The 18,598-nt window shown below is 38.3% G+C and overlaps 1 protein-coding gene across 2 annotated transcripts; it reads right to left on the bottom strand.

Moving 5' to 3' along the window:
- Nucleotides 1-206: 206 nt before the first annotated feature.
- Nucleotides 207-17,880, bottom strand: SAMM50 (SAMM50 sorting and assembly machinery component). 2 transcript variants are annotated; one of them, XM_082310368.1, is made up of 15 exons: nucleotides 17,771-17,880; nucleotides 15,679-15,789; nucleotides 14,177-14,278; nucleotides 13,273-13,360; nucleotides 12,043-12,149; nucleotides 9,955-10,085; nucleotides 9,652-9,739; nucleotides 8,976-9,104; nucleotides 8,213-8,284; nucleotides 7,002-7,088; nucleotides 4,442-4,512; nucleotides 3,598-3,665; nucleotides 2,616-2,762; nucleotides 1,537-1,678; nucleotides 207-725 (listed from the first exon to the last, which is right to left on the bottom strand). In XM_082310368.1, the coding sequence occupies exons 1-15, from the start codon at nucleotides 17,789-17,791 to the stop codon at nucleotides 680-682; spliced, it is 1,410 nt and encodes a 469-aa protein (XP_082166494.1). In that variant the 5' UTR covers nucleotides 17,792-17,880; the 3' UTR covers nucleotides 207-679. The 2 variants fall into 2 exon arrangements, 1 of the variants encoding a protein (XP_082166494.1); XR_014228034.1 differs by lacking the exons at nucleotides 3,598-3,665; nucleotides 4,442-4,512.
- Nucleotides 17,881-18,598: the final 718 nt, after the last annotated feature.

Below are 18,598 nucleotides of genomic sequence, written 5' to 3' on the forward strand. Positions count from 1 at the left end.
AGAGTTGGGAACCCTGAACCTTTCAAAGTTATTCTTGAATTTTAGTGTTTACTGTGCTAAACAGCTGACTTGAACTTTTACGGTATTCAATTCAGATTGTAGCAGGCATTTAAATATAGATAATTTTACAATAGTGAAACATATTCGAATCAGAACATTTTGGTTCACTTACAACCATTATTTGTAGAAAATAATTTTTGATGCGTAACAGAATTTTTTCAGGGTCATTTACTCACAGAAGTTGATGATGGAGAAAAACTGTCCCCTTTACATTTCCACTCCAGCCAGACCCACATTTGGTCATCCCAATACTTGTGAAACTTGTGGTTGGAAGAGTGAAGGCTGTGCAGGCCAATGACAACTGTAATCATGTGAACCATATCCAAAAGCCAATTTCTGACACAACTCTCTAATATTTTAAGTAACAACTAATAACTAAATGCTGTAAGTTAAAATAGCTGAATCCTACAAACACTCTCCCATCTTTGATAAGAATCAGAGGTACAATGAACCTTTAGAGCATAATTCTTTAATGTAGTTTCTTGTGGAGTCTGAGAGGTAAATCACTCAGAAGTGTATCTGTATTTCAAGAAAAAAGTTAGACCATATTGAGCTATATTACAGTCTTGATTTCAATTACAGAGCACAATTTCATATACTGATGTAAAATGTTTCTGTATTATAGAAATCTGATTCCTGCTCCAAACTGAACACCATCACATATCCTGAAAAGAAACAAATAATAAACGTAAGTGATATAGAAGGTACTGATGAAATTAAAATCAATTCTCCCTACCCCCAAATTCCCAAGGTTTTCAGTCTTTGGAAAGTTACAGTTCAAATTTTAGCTGACAAAGGCTTTTTTAAATAAATGTTTTGCCAATCTGTCATCCATGTGGAGTATTTACATTTGCAAAATAAAGCCCGTAATTTTCAAATTGCTATTATTAATTCACATTTCACATGAATGACAAGTAGGAACATAATCCAACTCCTGTATGAAATACAGAGTATCTCATACAGTATTCACCGGCAAGAACAGGCCCCCTGAAGGTTTTCTATTCTGTACTATAATATTTGCTTGGTCTAGGATAATTGATTGCTAACAAATTAATTTGTTCTCCCTTTCTCTTTATCTATAGTTAAACCTGTTTTCATTTTACAAGCAAACACATTAAACTCTGTATTTATCCAACCATTTGTTCTTGGAAAGCTTAGGAAAATCCCATGAGCTGTTTGAGGGATCATTTCTTCTAGAGAAATAAAACCTGCTTCACAGCTACTCATACATTTCAACAGTTAATCTCAAGTTCAATGAACTTCGAAACCAGAGATACAAAGTCTTAAACCAAGAAGTACTGTGAAGCCAGGATGAATACAGCGAACTGGAAGAGCAGCATCAAGTGCTGAAAAATGGCTAAACTGTCGCAGAATAAACAAGGCTTAAAGGCAGCAGTTCTCTCTGCCAAAACCAGATAGAAGTGCAGTAACCTTTAAAACCAGTTACTATTAAAGAAATTGGTGTAAAAAACAAACCTGTCACCAGACTGTACTCCCATGGGGAAACAGTAGTTAAGTTCTAATCTAGCAATGTTTCCAAGTCGGAGCACTATTCCGGCACCGTAAGACCATCGGATGTACTCTGCCAACTTCTGCAGGTGAGCTCTGGGACCATCACCTGAAAGCAAAAGAGCAGGAGAACAAGAATCAAAGTAGACTGTCGAGGTGGTCAAAGGCTAAATGGATTTCCAGAGCTAGAAGAGAGACTACTTCCGAGCATCCCCTGCAGATTCAAAATTTATCTACTACCCACAACTCTCATAAATGCCAACCAAGTACCTTGGACTCAAACTACAGACTTCTACGATTCTAGTTGGATCGCTGGTTGATCTTCATTTCCCCCCACAGGGTACCTACTTGCATCAATCTGGAAATGAGTACTAAAGACTTAACTAAAAGTCTTTAGTGGGTCTCTATTAGTTTTAAAGTTGATTCGTCTGCTTTTCAATTGTGCATAAAGTGTCTCCCTCCCATATGGATGCCACTTCTCTTCCATCAAGTGAGGCAGACATCAGATATCACTATATCCCCAAATTGATTGAACTGATACTGAAAAATCATGCACTAATACACAGAAATGTATCTTGAAAAAAGTTGGGGATGGAAGGAAAGAAAAAAAAAAAAAAACCAATCACATCAGCTACCACACCCTCATCTACACTCTAACGCCACCACTTTTTACTTAGTTAATTCCAGAAAATATTAGAATCCCACTAAAACATCATGTTCCAATCTCCCTTTAGAACGGTGGAAGATAGCAGGTGTTAATCATTACCACACTGGTCTGCAAACATCACCAATTCACAGGTACTACCGTTACCATCCTAGCTCTCTTTCCTACAAGTTCTGCTAGAGTTTATGTAGGGCGCTAAAAACATTACTGGCAATCTGTCAAATATCCAAGTTAGTAGCAGCAGCTTTTTGACAGGCACCAAAATATACGCAGTATACAAACTGCTTCTGACTAAATAGACACAGAACAGCTCTCCTCTCCTTTTTGTTTTTATATATAGAGAGAAGCAGGGTTTGTTATACACAATTCTTTTGAGTCTTACCATAGTTAAGGTTGCAGAGATTTCCAGCATTAAGGAAGAAATGTGTTCGGAAAAGGTCTCCAAACCCTCCCCGGCCTGGCCGGAAAGGGAGAGGGGTGTACAGATGTAAGCCTCCAGCCCAGTAGGCTTCTCCTCCCAAGTAATCACCTATTTAGGTAAAATGTTGGAATAAAAGCATTTACTATGGAATATATTAAAAGAACCAGTTGTTAAAGGTACAAGAACACATCCTTCAGTTATTTTACGTGCACTTCTACCCTTTACAACTCTTGCCACTTGCTTCTAGCTCCCTCCAACCTCACCACTATCAAGTAAAAAAATCAGCACTTAACAATTCTTTAAACCTTCCAAGTGAATTACCATTTTTCTTCATTCCCTCACTGGAACAGCCTGAGGCATGCACCTACTTGTGGTTCATCAGAGACTACCTCCTGAACACCTCTGAAATACTTGCCTTAGTTTTAAAAACGGGAAATTGATACAATTAAGCAATTAGCTTTAAAATATATTGAATACTGAATCCACTGATAGCAGCAAGTCAGCAGCAGAGTAAGGAATAGAACTGAGGAAGCTCCTGGCTCTCAAAACACCTTTGTTGATCAGATTACCTTTCCCCTAAGCTACCTGAATATATGCTCTATCAAATATTGATTTAATGTGACTATTGCTATAACCATCTTTTGGGAACTTTTTCAGCTTGAAGGTTGCTTACTAATTAAAGTGACATGCTGGAAGTATGCAAGTCTGAACACACACTTGGTTTACAAAATTAGCTTATGGCTTAACTAGAAACTACCAGGCTTTATTCTGTTGTGAACTAATATACAACGACAGATCAAAGACATAATGCCTCTCAGATTCAAAGTGCAGAATGAGTGCAATTATTTTTAAGCTATACAAAGCCTAAGGACAGAATTTGATTCTTTGCTACACACTAATATTCACAGTATTGTCAGAGAAGTGGGATTTAAACATTTCGGACCTTCACTCTGGGGTCCAATGCTGTACATACTGAAGCCACGCACACTCGTTGGTCCACCAAGGTAAAACCTAGTGAATACAGTCAAATTTAATTTAATGCTTCACTTGAAGGACATATTTGAAAATATCTAGTCATACTTCTAACATTGCTTTTCAGAGTTACAGGTAACTTTGTAACAGGTTTAGTAAAGTGTATTTAAAGAAACACAAGAAATTATATCTAAATCTAAATCCTGATGCATTTGGCAAAAAAAATCAAAATAAATGGAAGTATTAAAAATAAAAATCAGTTTTCCATCACTTACAAAGATCAAAACAGAAGGTTCCCCAGCACTGAAGAATCAGAATATGTCTGATTATGTCTGTTGTAATAATTTTGATAAAAATACTGTAAAGATTTATCACACGTGAAGTTGACACTTAGTATTTATTGTAAATAAATTTAAGTCTAAATGGTTTCTGCTAGTGATCTTTAAACACAGGTGTTAGAGGGCAAAATTGCCTAGAAAGCCAACATAGTTACAATATGGCTTTAAATCTAAAAATACCTACAGTGTTACCTATACCTGATACAAAATTTTGCAGATGGTAAATACCATTTTGCAACCATAAATATTGGGAGGCAGAGCTACTACATAGCAAGTTATAAACTTACGCTACCCCAATATGAAAATCAAAAACAGAAGGCATGGCTTGAGTACTAACATGCAACCAAAACTAACTAGAAACTTATTTTATTCTCCTCACACCGAGAACTGCTACTGCTTCTCTCTTCTACTACAGAGTTTTCTTTATACATTACCCGGGTTGACTGAAAAAAATTAAGAAACATTAAAAAAACTTGCCTATCAGCTATACTGGATGGCTTGTCTCCAATAGGTACTAGCATTCCACCCCAAAGTGATGCTGAAAAAACCTTTGGAGAGAAAAAGTTGTTGTTTATTAATACATATTACTTAATTTCCCTAAAAACAGTATTAGTAAAATTTCATCGCTCAGTAACAGGCAGAGCTCCCATTAGCCTGACAGAAAGTTACAGATGATCACAGTGTACGCACAGATGTCACACCATCAGTAACTGTATTTCCAGGAAACTCTTGGATCACTGCTGCCCTCTTTCTTTTATGCAGTGTTACATCTCAAAAAATCAATACAGCACAGTTGAACCAAGTCCTTCTTCGACAATAGCTAAAGGGAACACTTATCTAGCTCCTATTTTCTAATGAATTTTCACATCTTGAAATACGACAACACTGCTGACAAATTACTCCTGGCAATTTTAAACCCATAGGAAGCTAAGTCCAGCAAATAGCTACCAAAAATGTACAATTATTACTTGTCTGTAAATTAGCCTTATAATCAAATGAAACCATCTTCTGCAACTCACTATATTGACATCAAATATACATACATCATTACTGTTTATCTATACAGTAATTCTTGGGAGCCAACCCACTATAATAAATACATTTAATCATTTGCCTGCTGACTGTGTACCAAGTACTACTGCCAGATGGTGAGATCTATTGTCAATACCTAGGCTAAAGGTGTTGGATAATTTCTCTAATTTTACAGCACACTCCCGCTGCCTTCTGCCCCAAGAGTCCCCAGATGCCTCCCCTGCCGTTATCAGATGTGTACTCATCAGGTGGTATATGCATATCTGGTTACACAACACATGGCATATGCAAAACCCAGCTGCACGCACGTCTACACTCACGAACAATGGATGACATAAAATGATGTACACCATGCCAAGATATGCTTCACTTTCACAATACAGGCATATTAGCAGTCATGGGAAAGAGCAAAGTCCTCTTGCTTAGCCATGAAGCCATTAAATTACTTCCTAGGAGAATACGCTGTCTTTCTCAACTAAAGGTCAGCAAATAAATGTCAGATGACTAGAAGTGCACTCATCGGGCAATGCCCTTTCTTCCACCACATGGAAGGTGCAAATATAACAATGTAATAAGAAAGGGGTATAGCAAACAGCCTTAAAATGCCTTTCTGTGTTGGCCTCATTGGCCTCACTCAAGAACTTCATTGCACCGAGTCGCCTCAGAACAACAGCATGCAAGAGCAGACCGAGAGATCCTTACAGCATCAGTTCATTAGTATCTGCACTACGGAAGCAGCTTGGAGTTCTTCAGTTGTACTGTTGGCATAATGCTAACATTATTCCAGTCTCCTAGAATTTCTCCATTATTCCAATACTTCTTAAAAAGCTTTCAAGACACAGAGATCTTCTCAATGCTTTTTTGTTTTGGTTTGGGTTTGGTTTTTTAGTAGGTTGGGATGCAAATTATTGTAACCTCTGATTTTTAAATCTTCATAATGAAAGTTGCTGTTTAATTCCCCATTCAGCTATAAGACAAGAACTTACTGCACTATCTCCATGTGATAAAGAACTTCTTTCTAAATACAGACAGAAATATTTCTAGGATATAGTTAAATTCTTATTTCACTTAGCAGAAAAAACATCTATTTCCACCTAATACTAGCTGTATGCTGTTAAAGATGCCTGAAACTTAAGACTTCTATGTTCTGATAAGAAGCTGGAGTACATTAAACATGAAGCTGGAGTGGAGTTATCTGGTGTCATTTCCTCTGAAGGAAATCTAGTTGGTATACACAAGAACTGCTCTGCCACCCCAATCAAGACTTCTAAGTGATGATGATACAGGAATTTGCTTCAAAACCACACAGTGACTCCAAACCAAAGTACTAATGTAGACACTACACCATAAAATCTGTGATCTGCTCTGCCTACAGTGTGGCAGACTGGGATCTCCCATAAACTTCTCACAGTACCACATGTCTTTCTTATTGGAACTTAAATCATTCATTGTGTACAAATATGAAGTTCAAAATGTTGTAGTGCAAGCTTAGTGTTCTAGTGAAATGAGCCTTCCCATTCTTGCCCAGTAATTTTACGTAGAAGAAATAATTACATGCTATGATACCAAAATTAGTAGGCATATATTCATAATTTACAATGACAAAAGAAAACTAAACCAAGATTAGTCAGAATATTCATAACCAGGTGAAAGAGACAGAACAAAGGTTGTAACAAGTTTCTGAAAAATCGCTCTTAAGAAAGATCACAAAGAACAGACATGCCCAACATTACTTCTGAAAGGAAAATAGTTCGTATGGTTAACTGTTAAACAAGACGTTCTTGCCAAAATGCCCACTTCTCAAGTGACTGTGCACAGCAGGAACATCAGGTTAAAAATAAAGATTATTTCACTTTCAAAAAAACAAATCAAGACATCTACACCATCCATCTTTCACTCCCATGATCTTTTTCTCATCCACGGTGAAAAATCATCGTAAGACATAGATTCAATAACCTCATCTGCTAACTCAGATCAATTACTAAATTATCTTTAAAAAAATTACCGAATCCCAGATAAGTCGCTTATTCAACTGAAATTCAAAATCCTCTTTTAGAAAGCTCACGTCTCCACCTGTATAGCCAGCCAACTCCTGCAAAGACATAAGTTTATGAAAGTTGTAATGGATTTTACATGTTTCTTCCCCCTAAAAGTTCATCATGTCTGAATCAGCATAAGCAGTGTTTTCTGTACAAGAAATACAGATACACTGGTATGGAGAGACTACTGAATTTCAGACCAATGAAAAACCATGCATGTCCCTCAGAACAATGAGCTGCAATTTTCTCCTCCAAATATTAAACCAAGGTATTGCATTCTAAGCCATTTTGTAAATGACAGCAAAATAGAATGGAGCTGGAAAATTCAGCACCCGAAATCAAAATTCTTACTGTATTTACCTAGACCTGAAAAGATTTCATATGGACTAAAGCAGGGCTGAAGAACCAGACAATTATACCAGCACTAGCTGAAGATAACAAGTGAAATGACTGAATCAGTTAGAGGCAGCATCTAACAAATGATGTGTTAACTAAACCCTGAATTATAACCACCTTTCTCACTCAGAAACAGAATAGTTCACTGCTGCTTACAGCAACACTAGCACTTCTAGTTCCAATGACATTTCAAAGCAATCTGCTTCTAAAGCATTGCAGAAGTTAATGCTTCTGAAGCATTAACCCATACAGCAGAAAAGCCAGCTTTTCTAAAAGCTCTGAAAGTAACAAGAATGAAAATCATTTTCTGTTCCAAAATGATACATGTGTATGCCTTTGAGAGTTATTTTTTTACCCAGTCTTTCATTTTTAATTCTAAGACTTTTTCCAAGTAGCAATAGGACCACAGTCTGGTCGTCTTACATTACAGTATTAGAAAACAATGACTAATACCTACTGTAAAGTGTAGAGTAAATACTGTCAGGGATAATGCATCTCAGCTAATAAATAATGTAACGCTAATGGCAAGATAAAGTGGCTGTGCTGTTAGACCAATGGTATAAAAATGAAAATCTGCCACCATAAAAAAGGTTTCATGATTTTCAAAGGCACATGCTGTAAAGATAACAAGTAAATACTGACCATCACTGCCTCCTAGTCAATTTACAATTAATTTCTAACTTTAGATATTTTTAACATGAACATCAATTAGATAAATTATGACTTACTCAAACACACTTACAGATAAAACCCAATAACAGTATAAGTGATTTAATACTACCTGATTAATTTTTAGCAAAGCACCTCGTCTTGGCAAGATTGAAGAGTTCCGGGAATCAATTACCATAGCATGCTGAAAAGAATCACACAATTATTTTTAGGTTCTCCTATCTGTTGAATACCACACAGCGACACTATTATTTTCCTTCAAAAACTGTGCACACAGTGGAAGACAGCCACAGCTCCAGCTAAGGCTAGCGTAAATCCATCGATTTGGGAACAATGTACCTACGGACTCTTAGTTCTGACTTTAGAAGCCAAATCAAATATATGTATATTTATACCTTTTGAAATATAGCAGCAACAATGCTCTAGTGTAAATCATCGATTTTGTGACAGTAACCTGCAAATAGTTTATCTCCTACAATTTGTAAGCTACAAGTTAAAGATGACAAATGACCAAAAATTAGTATAGGAAAGAATATTTAGAAAGGCCACAGCAACTGTAAGATGAGGAAATTTACTGATCCTGTCTTCTATAAAACAAGACAATTCTGCAAAAAGAGATGGCAGATGACATGGAGGGAAGCTCTGCAGAAAGAACAAGCCAGCCTAAGCAACAGTCAAAATGCAACAGTCAACTATGAAAATATGTCTTCTCTTTGGACCTCCTGGATGACTCTGTGTGAATGACCAAACACAGCAAAAGATGTTTGAAGTAAAACACACTACCTACTAAGACAAACAGCTCCTTTGGTATCATTCATAAGTATTAAATGACTCAAAATGACGTGTTTTAAAAAATTATCAGGAAAAAGCCTTACAGAGAGAGAAGATTTAAGAGAGTGTCCACTTTCTTCTCGAACAGAAAAGGATGCTGTTCTAGCAAGGCAGCCAAGCTCTCTCCACACACCTTCCCACTTCAGTGTGTGATTGGTCTTCCAGATTGGAAACTACAAATAAAGAATTGAGTAAGACATGAAAATATTTTTGCTACAAAATTAAAATAAACATTTCCCTGAAAAATCTTTCTCTCTAAAGTTTATTTATACAGAAGTCTATGCTTTTTCTTTCCAAACTTCTTGGATCAGAGAGAAACTCTCTCTCATTTCAGAGTAATGCTCTCTCTGTCCAGCCAAGAGATTCTCCAAGTAGGTGCACACTACTTAACCCACCCCAAATGAAAAATATCTTGAATTGGGCTGATACAGTGAGCTAGGCAACCAGCTGCCTCTCTGAAATGATACTTTAAACATTAAAAATTTGGAGAAAAACACAGTATTTTTACATGGCCAAAATAAGACTGAATGCTAACAAAAAGACTAAGGTGTATTACCTCTGTCATTTTAAAGTTGTTGACCTCTTTCAAATAATAAGTTAGCCCTGTGCACAAGTGTTTCAATCATTAAAAAAGTAAACCAAATATTTGCAAAAGCCAGCTGTGACCTGAATTAAATGTAAATGAAGCATGTGTTCCACAAATGCTTGTGCTCCACTTACGTTAAGTTCTGTTGATATTCCTCTATCAGTTTCACGAAGAGAGCTCCAAGGGAACTGTCCAGTTACTTTGTACACATTAACTGAAAAACTGAAACACAACATTACTGGTAGGTTTGAAAGTGAAACTATTCAAGCAGGTGGAGTTTTAAATTATCACAAAAACTTAAGAAAGCAGCTCTGCTACATTATTAACAGACCCTCAGCAAAGGAATAAACTTAATTATTACCAATGAAAGCTCTTATTAATTGGTTTATATTCCTTCACTAAAAAAAAAGAGAAGTACTCAAAAATGCATCCCCTACTTTCTTTCAAATTTTCCAGGCTGTGGTTTGAAGAATGACAGGCCATATGAAGTTTCCTTTGTTCCATAGGAGAACTGGAAGGTTACCTTTTCTGCACGTCCAAAGAGATTTGGGAACTTGAGCCCAAGTACCTATGGAAAATAAAAAAACCCACAACATTTCATATAGTTTGCTGTCTTGCATCTTAATCGTGTGCTGAAGACAAGCATAACTATCATGAGAAAGGAAAACATTAAAAATAGTTGTAACTGAACGCGTTTTTCTTTTAAGTTAGGTTTCTCTTTGCACTGGCAGCAAAAGCCATCACAATAGCACAAGTTACAGTTAATCATTCAATTTTTATTGCTGTCCAGTAGCTGCTGACTTAATCTGCCTTCTCACTGTATCATCAGTACTGCTATTATTTCAAGCAAAATCTCCCAGCCACTCTCAAAGCCAGGAGAATAAGTCTTTGGCATAATAAGCAGCCGCTCTGCAACTGCAGACTTTCTAGCTGATCATCAGAAAAACTACTTGTCAGGTAGGGTTCATTAGAAGCACAGCAGTTATCAATACAGAGTCACTCCCCTGTATTTTTGTTTTGAGTAACAAGATGCTTTTGCAATCAGTCCTGACGGCAGTACAACATACCATTACAATTCTACAGAAACTAGCTGAACACTTTTGCCTGTTGTGACTCAAATTCCTTGTATCCTTTGGCAGCTCTTGGCCCTTTGGCAGCAAGGATGGAGCAGGTTTCCTCCAAGCACAGACACTACCAGGGCTGTTCTATTGTTGTGAGTTCTATTTTAAAAGAATGTAAAAAAGCTACCAAATCCCGATTGCCTTTGTCTAAGAGCTATTGGAAGCAAATCAGTCACCTGAACTTTGTGCTGATGGCTACTATGCAATTATCCAACTAACCAGAAACCACTCATCCAAAGGGCTGTTAGTATCAATATTAGATCTGTAGGCTTCAGATGAATTTAAAGGATTAGAATAAATGTCAAATCTATTTAACTCTTAAGGAAACAATCTCTGCTGCCAATACCAGTGTATACGAGTCATGCTTTTATATCATTCAAATGTTTTACTTCTCTGTAACAAATTAAAATCAAATAGAGGGAGAAGCCGAGTACAAAAAGAGGAACCACAGTAGCTTTCAGACTGTGTTCAAATGCGCTAGAACCAATGGGTAGGGTTCCCCACTGGTTTCATTCAGGCCACAACACCCTGGACATTGCTCTCAGCAGCAGAGCTGCATAAGCTGCTCTCAATGCACTGAGTTCCTATTCTCCCTGCACTTGCAAAACACCATCACCTGAGTCATGCAGTATCTTATCCAGGTTAAAAATACCCCTAAGAAGAAAAGGATGAGTCTCTTGATCTGGCTTATCTACCAGCTCCAGGCACAGCTGCACTCTGCACATGAGAATGCAGAAGGGGTGCAGGAATGAGCACCTGAAAGCGTGATCTACTTACACCAGCACTTCCATTAAAAGGACATTAACAGAACAACAGTACGGCTGTTACTTCTTCTGTCAATTGTTAACTGTTTTTCACACAACATTTTAATCTCATGCATCCTTAACCAAATCAAATGGAAACAAGTTCCACAGTTTGTATGGGTCTGGAAAACCTTCCATTTTGCAGCCCAGAATAACTGATACTGGGCTAAAATAGTGAAAACGAAGAACAATTTCTAAGTCAAACATAAAGCATTTTGACTGAGAAGAAAAACACTTTAAATAGATCTCATCGAAACTAAATGCCGAACTCCTTACTAATCTCTCCAGTAGATAAAGTGTCTTAAATATTATCAAGAAATAATTTAACTCATTTTAAGAGTTAACATACTGAGTTAACATACTGGAAGCTACAGCATTCTTCCCTAGCTCAAAATAGGCTTTTGCTGAATGAAAGCCTGACTAATACAAAGACTCTTTAGAGACAAAGGTCTGGCAAAGCCTTACTAAAGCTGGATCAAGAAAATAATTTGGCTTGGATCAAGTCCTCACTTATTTAATCACCAAATTCCTTGCTAGGTTTGAAACATGAAAGTAAGAAGAATATCAAGAGGAATTAATAATTATTTGAAATAATCCATACCATACTGCCTTCATTGTTGCCAACCATAGTATTATAGCTTCCAGTTAGTCTTCTCAATTCTGTTACCTCAAAGGTTACATCTAAACCATTTGGAAGGGCATCATCTCCTACATAAGCAAACAAACAAAAACATGTATGTTATCTCTAAAGAGCTATTTAAAAAAATGCTGACAGATTACTTGAATTATTTGAAAACTGGTTGAATTAAACAATAATAAAAGTCTGCATTACAAAGAAAAATGGCTTGAGAAGAAGATGTTGTTTAGATATGAGTGCGGAATTTGGTTCAATCATAGCATGACTGGCTTTCATCATCAACATGTTAGTTTAATTATGAAATAGTAACATTTGTTTGTTACCTACCCACTAAAAACAAAGATGTACACAAATTCTTACATTAGAATAAACAGAAATTAAAGCTGTCCAGACATGGCAAGAAGAACGCCATCACTAAGGCAGAGCTCCCAGCACTCTGCGGATAAGTGCTGAACAACAGAAGCTGCCCAGCGCCCTCAGGGCTCTGGCTACGGCAGCTGGTCCAAAACACAGCTGTCAAGGGCACCTAACTCTGCTTGAAGCAAATGGGACAGCATCCCATCACCAGCAACCTGTGGGACTGCACTGCATTTCCTTCTCAATAACACAACTTTCCTCTGCTGAAGAGAACAGCAACGGGTTTGAACAGCAACCACAAGCCCAGGAATGCCAGCTGAGCCTTACTATGAAACGTGCATACGTTCAGCTGCCCCATATATACTCTAAGCCAATTTTTAATCACAAACACTGTTACAATTACTAGTATTTCCTTAAGTACCAAGGATGTGCTGATAGAATGTCAGTTATGTGATGTGTAATACATGGAAGTACAGGACACATTTTCAAGCTTTTCCTCAAGTGTTCCTCTGAAACTTTGGATTAAGGGTTGTGTACTGGAATTATTTTAGTGCTGGAAATTCACTCATTTTTGCATGTATACAAGTACTATTTATATACACATATATACAGACACATGCAAATACATCTTTTGCATAAGGATACTGGATGTAGACACATGCACTCGTATATACAGCACTTCTATGTGTACATCTAAAATATATAAAGGTATATGAGAGAGTAAGTTATATACACAAAAAATGTTCAACCTGTTACACAAGAAAATATACATTATAGGTATGCGTATGTCTATGTGTGTATGAGGAAAAAGCTGAGCATTAATGAGGGAACACATACCTTGACAGGTATCAATCAGAACCTCTACCTGTCTAAAGATTCCTAGACGAAGCAACTTTTCACGAGCTTCATGCGATTTCCTCATCACCTACAGGATGAGATCAGTAGCTCAGTCTTTCAGGTTATCAAAAAAAATAAGTAGGATAAAATAGTTAAAATGCAGCTAAGTCATACAATATTCAGAGATTTTGTACACAAAGGTACGCATTTGCGCCTTCAAAACAGAGCACTACCACTTTTAACACTTGAATTTGTAAAGAAATAGATTAAACTCAGAGCATCCAGCTCCATTCCTACCTTCTGTTAGTTTGCATCGTAATTGTTACGATACTTACACCAATTATTCAAATAGGCTTCAGTACTTAAAACTTACACACTGAATTACAGGGCCCATGCTTTCCTCAAAAAAAAAAAAAAAACCAACCAACCACCCACCCTAATCTGTTTAAATTTAGATCATTTTACAGGTCTAATTGCCAGCTGTACTGCAGAAGGAATCACCACCTAGAAGTGAAAGGAGGTACAGCCTAACTCACACTTTGATCCATTGTGGAGACTGGCATCAGTTATCTGTGCTGAGATCAAATAATTTATCTTAAGCAAATTAACTGGAAGTGTCACCTACAGAGTTAGCAATTACCAAATGGGAAGAGGGAAGCTGGAAAAATATCCGAGAGTACTGTTTGCCATCTCACAACATCTTTGAGCTGAATATATCAGAAAATGCAGTATCTGCTAGTATTTCATATTTAAGTTTGGCTTCCATATCACAAGTCCAGAATCATGACAAAACTTGACAAAGTTGCCCCATGTCTAAAGGGAGTAGCCCAAAGCAGGAAAAAGAGAGAAAATCGTAACCTGATTTTTTTTAAACAGTAGGCCTGATATTCACTACAGTACTTACATCAATGAGATTTTTAGCCTTGAAAACATCAGAGATTTCATACATGATAATGTCATCTTTGGTCCTTCCAAGTCCATCAAAGTGCACATGCTGAACCACCACCTAAACAGAACAGATGTTTAAACACAAATGCTGAATTTGCATCTAATAATGAGTATCAAAATCAGCAATGCAGCAAAAAATATTGTCCAAGCGAAAAACCCTGAAGGTTCCTAGGCTAATTACTGCTAACCTACATTATCGGAAATCAGTGCTATCTACAATTCTGGAAAGTTGTTCCCTTAACATGAAAATTAAAGAAAAAAGAACTCTAATACCAAAGCTAATACTGGTTGTAGCAGAAGAGACAGTAACAGACTGCAGCTCCTGGGATTTTAGTCATAAATGTTGTATGGACAAATAACTCACTGCAGAAACCACACTGAGATTTTAAGACACATAAGACAAAACATGTAGTTAGTTGTAGTTAGCCATTTCTTATATCACCTACACATAAGCAAAGAGTTAAAAGAAAAAAGAAACAAATCTACAAGCCATAAATATTTAAAATCTAACTATTAAAATTATTACTACCACTGGAGCACTGTACTTTAAAATGCATATTAAGATGACTAGCATTATAAGGTTTTATATTTTCTTAAAATTATCCATCTTGTTACATAATCATCTGAGATAATTTTATCTTAAAAATCACAACACGCTCCAGGTTAGCTGGTACAAATGGAGTACAGTGATTGCATTTCCCTTATTTTTTCAACCTTTTCAGCGTATTATAATTTTAGGGGTAAGTGTCAAAAAAAAAAAAAAAATCTGCAAATGCTTTATGTATTCACATATAATTAAATAGTGGAATAAGAGCAACGTAGCATTGCTGCAAACTGCTTACAAAAAAACCCTATCAGAATATAGACATAATGAACTAAATAAAAACCAAATGTTATTACCAAGCTTCTAGTGAGGATGACTCTGAATAGCACAAGGGAAAGGAAAATTTTAATAAAAACTAAGATAACACATGATATCTCACCCCTCTAGCATGGCTAAACATATTACGGGCCAAGACAGCCATGCTCTTACACGTGAAATAGTACAAAAGAAAAAAGTTACCATCCGCTGCTGAAGTTAGTATTTCCCTTAGTAACATAATTCACGTGCTGGCACTTTACCCTAATCTGGCTAATACTGCACTCTAGCAGATTAAGGACAGTTGCTTGGTTTGCTCCTAAGCAGTGTTGCAGAACCAGTAATCTCTCATAAGAGAGAGGGGACAGCAGCATCTGGAAACAGGTCTATTAGCTCAAAGCTGAATTTTAATAACAACTCCTGTGGCAGGGAAAAAAAGAACAGGAACTAGACAACATCAGATTAAATTCACAGTACTAAATTTAATTCTTTTACGTCTCTAACCATAGTTTAGAAAGTTCCCTCAGGAAAAACAAGAAAGCAAGGATGCCAAGATATTTCTCTTAAGAAAATAATCGTGATGTTGTTCAGGTACTTACGTCTTTGTTTTCGAGAATTTCCTGCTTAGTTTCAGGTTCGACTTCAACCAGTTCAGCTTCCTCTCCCAAGGCACCAAAGTCTGGCCCACCCATTGGAAGAGGCTCCAAACTCTGAAAGAATAAAAGAAATCTGCATTTAATATGGTATGCAGATTTGTGACTTATGCCTTTTGCAAAGGAAAAATAACTATGGTTCTTGACACTGTGCTCATCGGGTCCTAAGGGAAAAAAAGCAAAAGAGAAGAACTAAAATGAGGGGAATTACCAGCACACTTGTCACCTACCTGCTTGCTGAAATTTTTAATGAACGCGGAATAGCTTTCATGTTGAATGATTTCTCAAAAATACTCTGCACGCTTCCAAAAATAACCTTATTTTTAATGCATGCTTCCTGTATTAAAGATGAATTCTACCTTCTTAAAAAAAAAAAAAAAAATCTAAAAAATCAGGGTGTCACTACTTAGTTTGGGTTTTTGGGAGGGAGAGGAGTGTGAATGCTGAACAATGAAAAAAAAAAAAAAAAGTTGTTTTCAGTGTGTTACTTTGCTTTGCTTTTAAATTTTAATATTTCTTTTAAAAATATCCTTCCAAGCAATGCTCAAGAACCTCAGGCCCTATCCATCAGAGGTGAACGTCTTAATCAAAATGGTTTCCAGCACAGCATGGCTTTATTTACTATACTGAAAGACTCCTAAAATAAGACATATCAGAAGATAACAGATTCAAGCCACAGTGAATAGAGGGTTACCTGCAAAAGCAGAGGTCAGGATTGGATAACTCAGTAAATCTACTTTTAGTCTTAAGTCACTAATACAGTACTTGCTGCATTATTTAAGGACAGCTGTTTTGCCGGAAGAGTAAGTTGCTATTACGTATCAGAATCAAGTTAAATAAACACAGAATCCTCTCTCACTCCCAATAATTTTCAGGCAAGCACGAAACATTCTGCATCCACACAATATTGTACATCAGTTTATACTACAGATGAATATAAAACCAAGAATATGAACAAAAAAAGATGAAACAGAAATTAAATTAGGCATGGTAATTAGATGCTCTGGAGCCTTAACAGCCCCCTGCTGCAAGGTACTCCTCAGTCTAATTAAACATTATGTAAAAGTCTGCTGGTTTTCAACAGCCTCACAGGAAAGAGCTGTTCTACCTGGGATCTTGAGGAATCATCCAGACCATTCTTAGCCCCCAAACAGGTCAGTCACTCATTAATCATACCTGAATTACCTACATCAGTTTTAAACACCCCTATGCAGGGGTGTCTATCCTGAGAAATGCTTCTCTAACAAAGCCTTGAGGCATGGAGAATTCAATGCTTTCCTAAAGTATTTCAGAGCCTATGTATCCTTATTCTTTGAAATTCTTTCCTGACATTTAAGACACACTTTTTCTGTGGCCACTATAACCACTACTCCTTGCCCCACCACAACAAACACTTAAATCTTTGCCTTCCTTCTTTAAGCAACGGCGCACGCATCTGGAGACTTTACGCTTCTGTTCAGGAGCATCTCCAATTGCTTCAGGTGTGCGAGATGCAACAGATCTCTTTAAGCAATACTGCTCTTTGGTGAGGAAGTGCAAACCCACCACCTCCACTTCTCACCGTGAGAGCTGCAGTTATGGAGCAGTTTCTCTTTGCTTCGTGGTTTGGTTTTGGTTTTTTGGAGGGTTTTTTTTCCGTGGTTTTTTTTTTTTTTTCTGGTTTCATTTATGCAGTCTGGCTCTTGCCAGCCCCCCCGCGGCAAGGTCAACCCCGACCCTCTCCAGGGAGGAAGGAAAGAAGCGGGAAGGCCTCTCCCAGCACGGGAACGGCGGCTGGGCCGGGCCTCTTCCCCTACGCCCGGTTACGGCAGGGCAGCCCGATCCTGATCCCGGTCCCGGTCCCAGCCCCGGCGAACCGCGCTGTACCCGGCGGAGGAGCGCGGCCGCGGTTCGCCCCCGCCCCGGGCCTGGCCCGAAGGTCGCGGAGCGACCTTCGGGCCAGGCCCGGGGCGGGGGCGAACCGCGGCCGCCGGACCGCCCTCCTGCGACCCCCCCCCCCCCCCCCCCCGCTACCGCTGCCCCGTAGCGCAGCGCTTACCCGTGCGTGCACGGTGCCCATGGCGGCAAGGGACGGCGGCGGCGGCCGGGGGGAGCGGGACCGTAGGCGCTCAAGGCCGCAGCACGGAGGCGGCCATGACAGGCAGCCCCGCCCCGGCCCCCATTGGCCGGAGGAGAGGGAAGAGGCGGGGCGAAGCTTGCGCTCCCCGGATGCTTCCTCGCGGCAGGCGCGTGCGCAGCCAGGAACCAGGCTTTTTGGGGCAGAAGTTCCCGCCTAAAAAAAAAAATCATCAATTTTCACCTGTGCCTCCTGACAGCAGCGGGCTGAAGCCTAGACACTGCCACCGGTTGGAGGCGGGTCATCAAAACTAAACGCCTCCCGGCAAAGGCAACTAGAAATGAACTGACGTTGCAGCAGTGACAGTGGCAACGGCTCACCGGACCCCACGAAATTAGGCTCGTCCTCTTGCTGGTTTAAATCATTTAGAACAGTTAGGTAGCGCTGGTGCCTGTACTGTGCTAAATTACAGAGTTTTACTGACGATGCTTGTTTTCTTCCTCCAAACCCAAGTGTCAGCTTTCTCTGGTTTTGAATTGTTTCTATTTAAATACAAAAAGAAGTTATTTGTAAGCTAAGGGATTGCAAAGAAAGTAGGTTTTAAATTAAGGTGACTTTCAGGTCCAGCTGGAGCATGAACAAGCATCTCAAACTTCAGAGTAGTAACCTAAGTTACCGCTCTTAAAGACACCTCGCAACCATTAAATCTTTTAAGCGTTCAATCGAATTAACGCATTCTGATTTAACTTACAGTAGGTGAATTACACTCAAGAAAGCTTAGAAAGCGTGGTAACAGAAGAGATTGTCTTT

This window comes from Platalea leucorodia (genome assembly GCF_965183815.1).
Source record: "Platalea leucorodia genome assembly, chromosome: 4".
In the NCBI taxonomy this organism is placed as follows: domain Eukaryota; kingdom Metazoa; phylum Chordata; class Aves; order Pelecaniformes; family Threskiornithidae; genus Platalea; species Platalea leucorodia.

What these genes read in the sequence shown, in the direction of transcription:
- SAMM50 (XM_082310368.1), bottom strand. Translation starts at nt 17,791, where the DNA reads ATGGGCACCGTGCACGCACGG. An exon ending in CTTTGCTAAAAATTAATCAG is followed by an intron (nt 7,089 to 8,212) that starts GTAGTATTAAAT and finishes ATGTCTTTGCAG; the next exon opens with GAGTTGGCTGGCTATACAGG. An exon ending in GGAGTACAGTCTGGTGACAG is followed by an intron (nt 726 to 1,536) that starts GTTTGTTTTTTA and finishes GTTTCTTTTCAG; the next exon opens with GATATGTGATGGTGTTCAGT.